General features: G+C 51.9%; 1 protein-coding gene and 1 long non-coding RNA gene across 9 annotated transcripts in view; one reads left to right on the top strand and one right to left on the bottom strand.

Moving 5' to 3' along the window:
* The window catches only part of LOC102142708 (uncharacterized), a 161,790-nt gene extending 158,584 nt beyond the window's left edge, over nt 1-3,206 (bottom strand). For all 3 annotated transcript variants that reach the window (XR_010583368.2, XR_010583367.2, XR_286626.5), the window contains exon 1: nt 1,792-3,206. This is a non-coding gene — a long non-coding RNA (uncharacterized lncRNA). The remainder of the gene's footprint in view (nt 1-1,791) is intronic.
* The window catches only part of LIPE (lipase E, hormone sensitive type), a 23,879-nt gene continuing 13,531 nt past the window's right edge, over nt 2,954-13,301 (top strand). For 2 of the 6 annotated variants that reach the window (XR_012427636.1, XM_065535556.1), the window contains exon 1: nt 3,375-3,541. Coding sequence is in view for 1 of the 6 variants with exons in the window: in XM_065535556.1 (XP_065391628.1) it covers nt 3,424-3,541 (118 nt within the window). In the remaining 5 variants the exon portion in view is untranslated. Of the gene's footprint in view, nt 3,036-3,374; nt 3,542-8,976; nt 9,233-9,770; nt 9,863-13,301 lie in introns of those variants that run through there. The other 4 variants (XM_065535559.1, XM_065535561.1, XM_065535558.1 and 1 more) reach the window with 4 other exon arrangements.

Below are 13,301 nucleotides of genomic sequence, written 5' to 3'. Positions count from 1 at the left end.
ACAGGAGCCTGATTCAAGGCACAGACCCCTCACCCAGCAGGAGACCCCTGCACAACATGATGCTGAATCCCAGAAGGATCCTAGAGCCCAACAAAAATCTGCTTCACAAGAGGAATTTCTTGCCCCACAGAAGCCTGCACCACAGCAATCACCTCACATCAAAAGGGTGCCCCTCACTCAACAGGAACCTGCCTCCCAGCAGGGACCTGGGCTAGGAAAAGAATCTACAACTCAACAGGAGCCAGCATTGAGAGAAAGACATGTAGCCCAGCCAGGGTCTGGGCCAGGAGAGCCACCTCCAGTTCAACAAGAAGCGGAATCAACACCTGAGGCCCAGGCTAAACCTGGAGCCAAAAGGGAGCCATCAGACCCGACTGAATCTACATCCCAAGAGACACCTGAACAGTCAGACCAGCAAACAACTCCAGTCCAGGGAGCCAAATCCAAGCAGGGATCTTTGATAGAGCTGGGATTTCTAACAAAACTGCAGGAACTATCCATACAGCGATCAGCCCTAGAGTGGAAGGCACTTTCTGAGTGGGTCACAGATTCTGAGTCAGAATCAGAGGTGGGATCATCTTCAGACACAGAGTCTCTAGCCACGATGGGTGGAATGGTGGCCCAGGGAGTGAAGCTACCCTTCAAAAGAAAATCTGGTTATAAAGTGATGTCAGGATATGGTGGGACGTCGCCACATAAGAAAACCAGTGCCCAGAATCACAGACACTACCAGGATACAGGTGAGTTTGAACCTGGAGGAATTGAAGCCTCTCAGGGACAGTCATTCATTTACTTAAGAAATACTAAAAACTTATGGTGTATCAGGTTAGCTCTGGTTATCCTTCAACAATCCTGAGATAAAGATCAACATTCCCATTATTAAACAAACAAAAAAAAGGCCGGGCACAGTGGCTCACGCCTGTAATCCCAGCACTTTGGGAGGCCAAGGCAGGTGGATTGCTTGAGGCCAAGAGTTCAAGATCATTCTAGCCAAGATGGTGAAACACCATCTCTACTAAAAATACAAAAATTAGCCAAGCATGGTGGCGGGTGCCTGTAATCCCAGCTACTCAGGAGGATGAGGCAGAGAATCGCTTGAACCCGGGAGGTGGAGGTTGCAATGAGCCGAGATCGCACCACTGCACTGCAGTCTGGGCGACAGAGTAAGACTCCATCTCAAAAAAAGAAAAAACGAAGTCTCACTCTGTCGCCCAGGCTGGAGTGCAGTGGCACGATCACAGCTCACTGCAGCCTCAAACTCCTGGGCTCAAGCGATCCTCCTACCTCAGCCTCCCGAGTAGCTGGGACTACAGGTGCACCACCATACCCAGCTAATTTTTACATTTCTAGAGACGTGGGCTCCCTATGTTGCCCAGGCTGGTCTCGAACTCCTGGCCCCAAGCAAGCCTCCCACCTCGGCCTCCCAAAGTGCTGAGATTACAGGCATGAGCCACCGAGCAACTGGCCAACATCCTCATTTTATAAATGAGGACACTGAGGCAGAAAAATAAAGAAGTAAGGGTTCTTGCACAGGGCCATGCAGTTAGGAAGTGGCAAAGTCAGTATTTGAAACCGGGGTCTTTCTCCCCTGGACCAGGCTCCCTCCCTACAGAGGATCTGGGGAAAATCAAATCCCAGAGTGGGAAGGCACTCTGGGCTAGGGACCAGGAGACGAGGAAAGTGGCCCTCTTGCCAGTATTCATTCATCCATCCACAGAAACTGACCAAGCACCAGCTCTGGGGCAGACACAGGCATAAGTCCCAGCAATACAATGCCAGATGGGACCTTACCCTTCTGGAGTTTCCATGCAGGCTAGGCAGAACATCGGGGCATCAACAGTCTCTCAGTTTACCAGGTCTGTCCTCTGCTGCCAGGAAGACACCTGCTTCCTGCCAGGTTGCCCCCATAGGGGACTCAGTCCAGCCAGGCGGAATGGCCTTGCGGGTTGTGTTCTCAGCAAGGAGGAGCTGGGAGGAGGTGCGGGAGCCGCCAAGGTCTCAGGCAAGGTCAGGGGCTGACGGCAGGAAAGTTGGGGGAGCAGCATCAGAGGATAACGGGCCCAAGGCTCTGGGCTCGCTGCAGGCGCTCTCTCGCCTTCTCTGCCTCTTCCCGGGGCCCAGTGCTGCCCCCTGCCTGCTTCATAGGAGCCCCAGGAAGCTCGGATCTTCCTTCTCTAGGCTCAAAACCCCTGCTATGGAGAAGGGAGGAATGCAAGTTTTATCTCTGGAACTGGAGGTTACTTGTTGAAGTCCCCTGTCGTGGGGGGAAAAAGCAACGCAGCCCTAATCCTGAAGTTGAGGGCATCTGTGAGGCCCTGGTCCAGAGGGCAGGCAATGGCCGCCCCACCGCCCAGAAGCCAGTCCGTCCTGTCTCTCCCACAGCTGATAAGAGGATAACGCGTTTCTCAGAGCCGGGGCTGGTGGGTATGCTTTGAGAGGGAAGGAGGAGGGGCAGCAGGCAAAGACAGGGATCGAGGTCTGCTCTCCCCAGTGCTGAGGATGGAAAGCTGTTTCTCCAGGCATCCAGAACACAGTCTCAAGGGATGCCCGCCCCACACCGCCACGGCGGGTGAGGCCGCCTCTCAGGCGGTCCAGAAGCAGTTAGCTGTGTGCGTGTGCGCAAGCCTCGAGCCTCCTATGTTTCCCGCCTTTTCTCAGGCATGCGTCGTTCCCTCTACCTCCGCTCTTGGGCCGGCCAGCGGCGTGAAGCTAGTGCGCAGGCGCCGAGCGTCCTCGCCACCACCACCCACCACCCCCATTCTCGGAAGCAGGGATTGGGGGGCGGAGACAGAGGGAGAAAGATCCCCCAGGAAAAGCGCAATAGGAGAACTAGGGGCCGGGAGAGGGAAGGCGGGGCTCCCTCCTCCAACGGCTCTCAGGCACAGCCACGCCTCCAGCGCTGGCGCCCCGCCTCGTCTTTGACTTGGCAGAGGACCTGGCCCGCCCCCACCCCAGGCGGAGGCCCAGAGGCGCCCCACTTTTACCCCTTCAAAAGGCGGGCCGGGCCGCGTTCTAGGGGATCCCTCCCTGGGAAGGTGAGTGGGATGGCGAGACTGAGCCAGCACATGGGAGGCTTCCCAGCACGTGGGAAGACTGCGACTTCCCTGCTGGGGTGCTCCCCGCGGGGCTCCGCACTAGTCCTGCCCGAAGGACGCTTTTCGCCGCCCCCAGGGCTGCCTTTTTGTTGGCCGCGAGCCCTTTAATGCGCGATAGGGGGGCGGAGCCAGATCTTAAATTCTGGCGGTTGGGGGCGGAGCACGGCAGCGGAGGGAGACCAGGATTGGCTAGGGAGCAGGACCCAGAGAATAGCAAGCTCGGGATTGGGTAATAGGGGGGCCCGACGGTAGTGTGTAGCGAGGATTGGCCCCCTGGGCAGGGCCTCGCGGCTGGAATTGGCCCCCGCGCGAGGACCGCGGGGAATTGATGGAGTCGGCCGGGGGAATGGAACCCGCCGAGGCCGCTATGGCCCCGGCCTCGAAGAATGCCAAAGAGGTCTCGAGGAGCCGCGGTCGCCGGCGGTGGCGAAAAGGCAAGGCCAAAGGTGAGCGCGCGGAGACCTGGAGCAGCCCGGAAGGAACCTCGTACATCCTGCGGGGGAGTGGGGACAGCGTGGACTGGCCCACTGCCACGAGGAGTGGGGGGGTCTACGGACTGGCCCATTGCCGCTTGCGGGGAAAACGGGATGATCCACTGTGAGAAGGGGGTGATGTGAGAGCCGAGAGGCCCACCCTGGCACAGGGACTAGCTGACGCCCGGATCGGCTTGGGAGCAGAGTCCGGAATGCGAGCCTCGTGGACCCAGGTTCCCGCTCGGATTCCGTATTCGCTGTGTGACCAAGGGCAACGGCTGCCCTCAGTGTTTTTCCACCTGGGGAATGGTTCAAAAGCGCCGATGTTCAGGGCTCCAGCGCTCTTGAGAGGATAAGGGGGAAGGAAGTTAGCAGGTGTTACTCCAAGAGGAAGTCTAGGGGTGAGTCAAGGAGAGGTAGGAGGAAGGGGTACCCATAGTGGAGAGTGCAGCGAGGCCAGTAAAGCTCATCGCAGTCCCGGCCTCCCACTCGGCAAGTCAGTCCATCCATCCAACCATTCATTGTCAGCCCACCTGCTTCAGCCAGCTCCACTGTGGCCTACCCCTGGCCCCTACCCTTTCCAGGACAAATGGCCCTGGCTTGGCTTCAGACCTGCAGACCTGCACACCTGCCTCAGGAAAAGGGAAGGCCTGATTTCTCTAGGGTGTCACATTATTTTCAGGTCTCAAAAGGCAGAACAAAGGCTGACAGACCAACAGAAATGCTGCAAGCCTCAGGCAGGGGCAGGTCCTCAGTTACAAGCAGTTATCAATCAGCATGGGGACCTGTGGGAAGTTCCCATGCAGGAAGGAAACTAACACCACCCCTCAGCCCCCGGGACCCCAAACTCATTGCTTCCCCTGCCATAGAACACATCATTAGCCCAGAATAGACCTGGAGTTGGCTCCAGACACACGCAGGCTCAGACAGGCTCAGAGGGCAGACAGACTGAAGCCCAAGGGCACTCGCTGTCACAGCAAGACACTGAGCCTCACACCAGCATAGCATACCCAGAGGCAGTACAGACTGTAGTTAAGAAACGTGGGCGTTGGAGATCTGGTTCCTCAGGCTGGGAGCTGTGATGTGCTGGGCAGGAGACTCCCTCTTTCCCTGCCTCAGCTTTCTGAGCTCTAAAATGGGTATGATGATAGGAGTACCTCCTTTTGTGAGGTTAGAGTGAGTGTAGAGCATTTGGCACAGGCACACAGCAAACCCTCAGGAGAACTGAAGGTTATTGTTACTGTTAGTCCTCACTAGACAGTGAACATCCTAAAAGCAGGACTGTATCTGCCTTGTTTACCCTGTACTTCCAGAGCTTGGTATGCCAGGCAAATAGGCACTCAAATATTTATTGGATTAATAAGTGAAGGAATGTGTGAACTGTAACAGAGATCATAATACTCATGCTTCCCTTGGGGTTGTCATGAGGAGTCAGAATCCAGTTGGGCAGGGCTCCCTGCAAAATGAGCCATTCACAAAGGCTCATTCCTGCAAACTCTAAGATTTGCCTGTCATTATTTCCTAAGGCCCCGCCCTCGTGCCAGGCTTTAGATAAATTAATCAGACCTCACTCCTGCCTCAAGGGCATCTGGGCTGGCTGGAGCAATCCTCGTCATCAGTTTCATCTTGCCAGTAACTGGATGAGGCTAGTGTCCTTATGATCACCCCATTTCCCAGATGATGACACTGGGGCTCTGAGGGACCAAGGCCGCCTAGGCTTCCTTACTTGGCCAGTGAGGGCAAAGAGATGGCTGCCCCAGCCTCCTCCAGGCAGGGAGTTTGTGGGCCCACAACTGCTGTGGGCCCAAATTTGATTCTGGGCCCAAGAGGTTCCAGTCACACAAATTCGTTCAGCAGACATTCATTGAACACTGAGCTGTGCTAGGCCTGGGCTCTCGGTAGCAAGAAGAACAGCTTCACAGTTGAGCTGGGGACACAGATGTTACTCAGATAAGACTATGATTGTAAACTGTCATAAATACAACAGAGAAAAACACCCTGGGAAGATAGAATTGGGAGGCTTCCCAAGGAGGCAATATTGGACCCAAGGATGGACAGGCGTTAAGTGTGCAGGGGGCAGGCAGGGGAACAGAGTGGACAGGATGGAGAAAGACCTGAGGCTTGAGGAAGCATTGAGTTACAGTACAGAGGGAGCTCAGCCAGGGCCAGGAGGAAGAGGAAGAGGAAACAGCTCAGGCAGGTTAAGAGAGGAGGATGGTAGCTGGGTACAGTGGCTCACACCTGTAATCCTGGCACTTTGGGAGGCCAAGGTGGGAGGACCCCTTGAGTCCAGTAGTTTGAGGCCAGCATGGGCAACAGAGCAAGACCCCACCTCTTTTTTTTTTTTTTTGAGATAGAGTCTCGCTCTGTCGCCCAGGCTGGAGTGCAGTGGCACGATCTCGGCTCACTGCAAGCTCCGCCTCCCGGGTTCCCACCATTCTCCTGCCTCAGCCTCCCAAGTAGCTGGGACTACAGGCGCCTGCCACCTCGCCCAGCTAGTTTTTTGTATTTTTTAGTAGAGATGGGGTTTCACCCTGTTAGCCAGGATGGTCTTGATCTCATGACCTCGTGATCCACCTGTCTCGGCCTCCCAAAGTGCTGGGATTACAGGCTTGAGCCACCATGCCCGGCCTGCAAGACCCCATCTCTAGCAAAAATACAAACATTAGCCAGGCATTGTCGGGTGTACCTGTAGTCCCAGCTACTTGGGAGGCTGAGGTGGGAGGATCAATTGAGCCCAGGAGGTTGAGGCTGCAGTGAGCTGTGATGGCACCACTGTACTCCAGCCTGGGCAACAATGAGACTTTGTCTCAAAAAGAGAGAGAGAGGCCGGGCACGGTGGCTCACGCCTGTAATCCCAGCACTTTGGGAGGCTGAGACGGGCGGATCACGAGGTCAGGAGATCGAGACCATCCTGGCTAACATGGTGAAACTCCGTCTCTACTAAAAATACAAAAAATTAGCCGGGCGCAGTGGCGGGCACCTGTAGTCCCAGCTACTCGGGAGGCTGAGGCAGGAGAATGGCGTGAACCCAGGAGGCGGAGCTTGCAGTGAGCCGAGATCGCACCACCGCACTCCAGCCTGGGCGACTAAGCAAGACTCCATCTCAAAAAAAAAAAAAGAGAGAGAGAGAGGAGGATGGTACCTGGCTTGGGAGGCCATGTCCAGGATTGGGGGCTTTATCCTGAAAGCAAAGGAGAGGGTGAAGGGTTGGAAGTGTGTGAACAGATTTATGTTTTAGAAGGATCCTGTGGCTGCTATGCAGACAACAAAGAGAACAAAATCAGAAATATATAAAGAGCTGTCACAGTCACCCAGATAATGATGCTACAGCCTGCACCAGGGAGGAGGCAGTGGAGGTGGGGAGAAGGGCCAGGTTCCAGAGGCCTTTGGTAGGCAGAGTGGGCAGGACTAGGGGATGGATTACATGGGAGATGGTGTGCGGGGAGGTGGCCAGGATGACATCCTGGGTTCCAGCTTAAGCAAATGGGGAGAGGGTTGTTCTCAACACACACGCAGAGACCAAGACATGCACAAGCATGTATATCCGTTTATACATAAACAAATACGCCCACACAAGCTCACAGGCCAAAAGAAACAGAGACACAGATACATTCACAGGCTAAGAAACACACATAGGCCATGACACTTGCATACGAACATTCATACCTTCAAACGTACCAGTGCCGACGGACACAGGCCAGGACACGCTAGCCATGACACATACCTGCAGAGGTGCATATGTACACGTGAACCCCAGACACCCTCACACCTGACCAGAAAGCATATACTTTGAAGCACAGACAGAGGGAGCAGCACACAGAAACAGCAGAGATCAGCAGCGCTGCCCTGGAGCTGCCCCCTGCTGGCCGTGTGACCCCAGGTGGTCACGTCACCTTTCTGTACCTCAATTTTGTCATCTGCCAAAAGGGATGATAATGGTCCCTCCCTCATGGGTTGTGGGGCAGGTGACATGAGTCACTTCGCATACAACACATAAAGAAATCTCATCACCTCCCTTGAGAATGAAAAAAAAAAAAAACCCACAAGAAAAGAAATCCCAGCACTTTGGGGGACCGAGGTAGGAGGATTGCTTGAGCGCAGGAGTTCGAGACCAGTCTAGGCAACATAGCTAGATTTGATCCGTATTTCTAAATTCACACACACACACACACATACAGAAAGAGACCAGGCACCAGGCACACAGAGACTGTTGGTGCAATGTTTGCTCTTTTATTCAGCCACTCATTGTCCCCGCCTGCATCTGATTCTAGGCTTCCCGACTTCAGAAGCCTTTGCTTCCTCCCAGGCCCCAGACCTGGCCCTTCCTCCATCCCCCATCCACCCCCACCCCACTTCCTTCCCCACCGCCCTCCTTATTCCTGTTCAGTCCCCAGGAGTCGGATTCAGCTGTCCAGAAGCTCTTTAGGGCAAAGAAAGGTCCAGTGCCCAGTAAGTGGGACACCCCCCAAAGCCAAATCCCCTCTGCCCTACCTCTGCCCTAGTCTGCACCCACGGCCCCAGTGGGCCTGCCCCTGCCCCAGTGCCCTCTGCCAGGGATTCCTGGCGAGTTTCTGGCAGCCTCAACATCCCTTCCTGCCAGCTCCACCCAGCCCAGCCCTCAGGGAGCAGCCTGGAACAGGACAAAGGGCAGAGCTCTGGAGTCCCTAGTGCCTGGGTCCAGCCCCTTCCCCACTCCTTTGTGTAGTCACTTGTTTTGTCGGAAATGTCACCTCTCCTCATCTTTTTATCTTTTTTTTTTTTTTTTTTTGAGACAGAGTTTCACTCTTGTTGCTCAGGCTGGAGTGCAATGGTGCGATCTCTTCTCACCGCAACCTCCGTCTCCCGGGTTCAAGCAATTCTTCTGCCTCAGCCTCCCGAGTAGCTAGGACTACAGGCATGTGCCACCACACCCGGCTAATTTTGTATTTTTAGTAGAGACGGGGTTTCTCCATGTTGGCCAGGCTGGTCTCGAACTCCCGACCTCAGGTGATCCACCCGCCTCGGCCTCCCAAAGTGCTGGGATTACAGGCATGAGCCACCACGCCCAGCCCCCACTCCTTACCTTAAAAGATCCCTACCAGCACGGATGCTACCACTTTACCAAGGGATGGCAGTGCACCAGGCACTGCCTAAGGGCTGAATAAAACAGGCAAAAGTCCCTGCCCTCAGGGAATTTACAATCTAGTGGGGGAGATAGAGAGCAAACAATATAAATTCAGGCATGTCTCAGAGATATTTGGGGTTTGGTTCCAGACCACTTGATAAAGCGAGTCACACAAATTTGTTGGTTGCCCAGTGCATAGAAAAGTTATGTTTACACTATCCTATACTCTATTAAGTGTACAATAACATATGTCTAAAAATACCATGTACATATTTTGTTTGTTTGTTTGTTTTTTCTGTAGAGACGGAATCTCACTATGTTGCCCAGGCTGGTCTTGAACTCCTAGCCTCAAGTGAGCCTCCTGCCTTGACCTCCCAAAGTGCCGGGATTACAAGCATGAGCTACCACAGCTGGCCCCATACTATGCTAATGATCATCTGAGCCTTCAGCAAATCCTCATCTTTTTGCTGGTGGAGGGTCTTGCCCCAGTGGTAGTGGCTGCTGACTCACAAGGGTGGTGGTTGTGGAAAGTGGCTGTGGCAGTTTCTTAAAATAAGGTAACAATGAAGTTTTCTGCTTCAATTAACTCTTTCACAAAACAGTTCTCTGTAGCATGTGATGCTGTTTGATACCATTTTGGCCACAGTAGAACTTTCAAAATTGGGGTCAGGCCAGGCACAGTGGCTCACGCCTATTATTCCAGCACTTTGGGAGGCCGAGGTGGGCAAATCACCCAAGGTCAGGAGTTTGAGACCAGCCTGGCCAACATGGTAAAACCCCGTCTCTACTAAAAATTCTAAAATTAGCTGGGCATGGTGGCAGGCGCCTGTAGTCCCAGATACTTGGGAGGCTGAGGCAGGAGAATCACTCGAACCTGGAAGGCGGAGGTTGCAGTGAGCCAAGATCGCACCATTGCACCCCAGCCTGGGCAACAAGAGTGAAACTTGTCTCAAAAAAAAAAAAAAAACAGGGGCAGTTCTGTCAAAGCCTGCTGGTGCTTTATCAACCAAGTCTATGTCATAGTCTAAATCCTTTGTTGCCATTATTCCTGGCTATCAAATGTATTTCTTTTTTTAATTTTTTTTTTTTTTGTAGATGGGGAGGGTCTCACTATGTTACCCAGGTTAATCTCAAACTGGTCTCAAGCTATCTTCCTGCCTTCGCCTCCCAAAGTGCTGCAAGTACAGGTATGAGCTACCGCACCCAGCCTACAAAATGTATTTCTATTTTAAAATGTATTTCTAGTTTTTATTATTTAATAAGACTTAGAGCTAGGCATGGTGGCACATGCCTATAATCCCAGCTATTCAAGAGGCTGAGGCAGGAGGATCACTTCAGGTCTGATGTTCAAGACCAGCCTAGGCAACACAGCCCTATCTCTTAAAAAATACAAAAAGTTAGCCAGGTGCAGTGGCTCTCACCTGTAATCCCAGCTACTCAAGAGCCCAAGGCAGGAGGATCTCTTGAGGCCTGGAGTTCAAAACCAGCTACCTAGGCAACGTCGCAAGACTCTGTCTCTAAAAACCTGAAAAAAAAAAAATGAACCAGGCATGGTGGTGCCCATCTGTAGTCCCCGCTACTCAGGAGGCTACAGTGGGAGGATCACCTGAGCCCAGAAGTTCAAGGCTGCAGTGAGCTATGATCGCACCACTGCACGCCAACCCGGGCGACACAGCAGGAATCCATCTCTAAAACTGAAAATTAAAAAAATAATAATAACAAATAATAAGACTTAAAAGTTGAAATTATTCCTTGGCCGGTGGGCTGCAGAACAGATGATGTGTTAGCAGGCAGGAAAACAACATTAATCCACTTGTATGGCTCCACCAGGGCTCTCTGGTGACCACGTGCATTGTCATTGAGAAATATTTTGTTTTTTTCTGTGCAGTCCGTCTCAACAGTGGGCTTGAAATATTCAGTAAACCATGCTATAAACAGACATGCTGTCATCTAGGCTTTGTTCCATTTAAGAGCACAGGCAGAGTACATTTGGCGTAATCTTGAGGGCCCTAGGATTTCTGGAATGATAAATGAGCACCGACTTCAACTGAGTCACCAGCTGCATTAGCCCCTAATAAGGGGGTCAGCCTGGCCTTGAAGCTTTGGAGCCAGGCACTGACCTCCCCTCCAGCTATGAAAGTCCTAGATGGCATCTTCTTCCAATACGTGGTGGTTTCATCTACACTGAAAATATGTTGCTTAAGGCAGCCATCTTCATCAGTGATCTTAGTTAGATCTTCTGGATAACTTGCTGCAGCTCCTCCAGCAGCACTTGCCACATCACCTTGCAATTTTTTTTTTTTTTTTTTGAAATGAAGTTTCTCTCTTGTTGCTCAGGCTGGAGTGCAGTGGCACCATCTTGGCTCACTGCAAGCTCCGCCTCCCAGGTTCAAGTGATTCTCCTGCCTCAGCCTCCCAAGTAGCTGGGATTACAGGCATGTACCACCACCATGCCCAGCTAATTTTTTGTATTTTAAGTAGACACGGGGTTTCTCCATGTTGGTCAGGCTGGTCTCAAACTCCTGACCTCAGGTGATCTGCCTGCCTCGGCCTCCCAAAGTGCTGGGATTACAGGCGTGAGCCACGGTGCCCGGCTGTCACCCTGCGCTTTTATGTTACAGAGATGCCTTCTTTCCTTAAACCTCATGAATCCACCTCTGCTAGCTTCCAACCTTTTTTCTGCAGTTTCCTCACCTCTCTCACCCTTCATAGAATTGAAGAAGGACAGGGCTTTGCTCGGGATTAGGCTTTGGCTTAAGGAAATGTGGCTGGTTTGACCTTCTATCCAGACCATTCAAACTTTCTCCATATCCACAATAAGGCTGGTTCACTTTCTGGTTTGTTTTTTTTTGTTTTGTTTTGTTTTTGTTTTTGTTTTTTTTTTGTAGACAGAGTCTCACTCTGTCACCCAGGCTGGAGTGCAGTGGCGTGATCTCGGCTCACTGCAAGCTCCGCCTCCCAGGTTCACGCCATTCTCCTGCCTCAGCCTCCCTAGTAGCTGGGACTACAGGTGCCCACCACCACACCTGGCTAATTTTTTTGTATTCTTAGTAGAGACGGGGTTTCACCATGTTAGCCAGAATGGTCTCAATCTCCTGACCTCGTGATCCGCCCACCTCGGCCTCCCAAAGTGCTAGGATTACAGGCGTGAGCCACCACGCCTGGCCAAGGCTGGTTCACTTTCTTATCATTCACGTGTTCACTGGAGTAGCACTTTTAATTACTTTCATGAATTTTTCCTTTGCATTCACAACTTGGCTAACTGGCAGAAGAGGCCTAGTTTTTAGCCTGTTTCTGCATTGGACATGTCTTCCTTACTAAGCTTAATCACTTCTAGCTTTTGATTTAAAGTGACAGACACAAGACTTTTCTTTCACTTGAACACTTCGAGGTCATTGTAGGGTTATTAATTGGCCAGATTTCTATTTTATTTTATTTTATATTTTATTTTTCATTTCATTTCATTTATTTGAGACAGAGTCTCGCTCTGTTGCCCAGGCTGGAGTACAATGGTGTGATCTTGGCTCACTACAACCTCCACCTCCCAGGTTCAAGGGATTCTCCTGCCACAGCCTCCCGAGTAGCTGGGATTACAGGCACACACCACCACACCTGGCTAATTTTTTATTTTTAGTAGAGATGGGGTTTCACCATGTTGGCCAGGCTGGTCTCAAACTCCTGACCTCAAGTGATCCACCTGCCTCAGCCTCCCAAAGTGCTGGGATTACAGGCGTGAGCCACCACACCCGGCCTCAATAGTGTATGTCTCAGGGAATATGGAGGCTCAAGGAGAAGAGAGATGGGGGAAATGGCTGGTCAGTGGAGCAGTCAGAACACACACAACATTAATCGGTAAAGTTCGCCCTCTTACGTGAACATGGTTGGTGGTGCCCCCAATTACAATAGTAACACCAGAGATCATTGATCACAGATCATCATAACAGATATAATAATAATGAAAAAGTGTGAAACACTGTGAAAATTACCAAAATGTGACACAGAGACACAAAGTGAGCTCCTGCTGTCAGAAAAATGGTGCCAAAAGACTTGTTTGAAACAGGGTTGCCACAAACCTTCAATTTGTAAAAAATGCAATACGTGCGAGGCACAGTAAAGCAAGGTATTCCTGTAGTAAATTGTATAATATGCTAGACGGTGACAAGTGCCACAGAGAAAAATCACCCAATACACCATCTCAGGAAGGCCGAGTGAGCCCACAAAGCAAACCGCATGCAGAACACATGGGCCATGGCCCCACTTATAAACCTGTCTCCCATCCTGAGCCAGCAGAATGACCAAGTGCAGTTTCCAGATGAGGAAAACAGACTTATCCAGTGTTGCCAGCAAGGGCTTGGGCCATCATCCCATTTTCTCTTTCTTTCTTTCCTTCTTTCCTTCTTTCCTTCTTCCTTTCCTTCGTCCTTTCCTTTTTTTTTTTTTTTTATTTTTGAGACGGAGTCTTGCTCTGTCGCCCGGGCTAGAGTGCAGTGGCATGATCTCCGCTCACTGCAAACTCCGCCTCCCGGGTTCATGCCATTCTCCTGCCTCAGCCTCCTGAGTAGCTGGGACTACAGGTGCCCACCACCGTGCCCAGCTACTTTTTTGTATTTTTAGTAGAGATGGGGT

This window comes from Macaca fascicularis, chromosome 19 (assembly GCF_037993035.2).
Source record: "Macaca fascicularis isolate 582-1 chromosome 19, T2T-MFA8v1.1".
NCBI lineage: Eukaryota > Metazoa > Chordata > Mammalia > Primates > Cercopithecidae > Macaca > Macaca fascicularis.
This window is presented reverse-complemented; position numbering and strand designations above follow the sequence as displayed.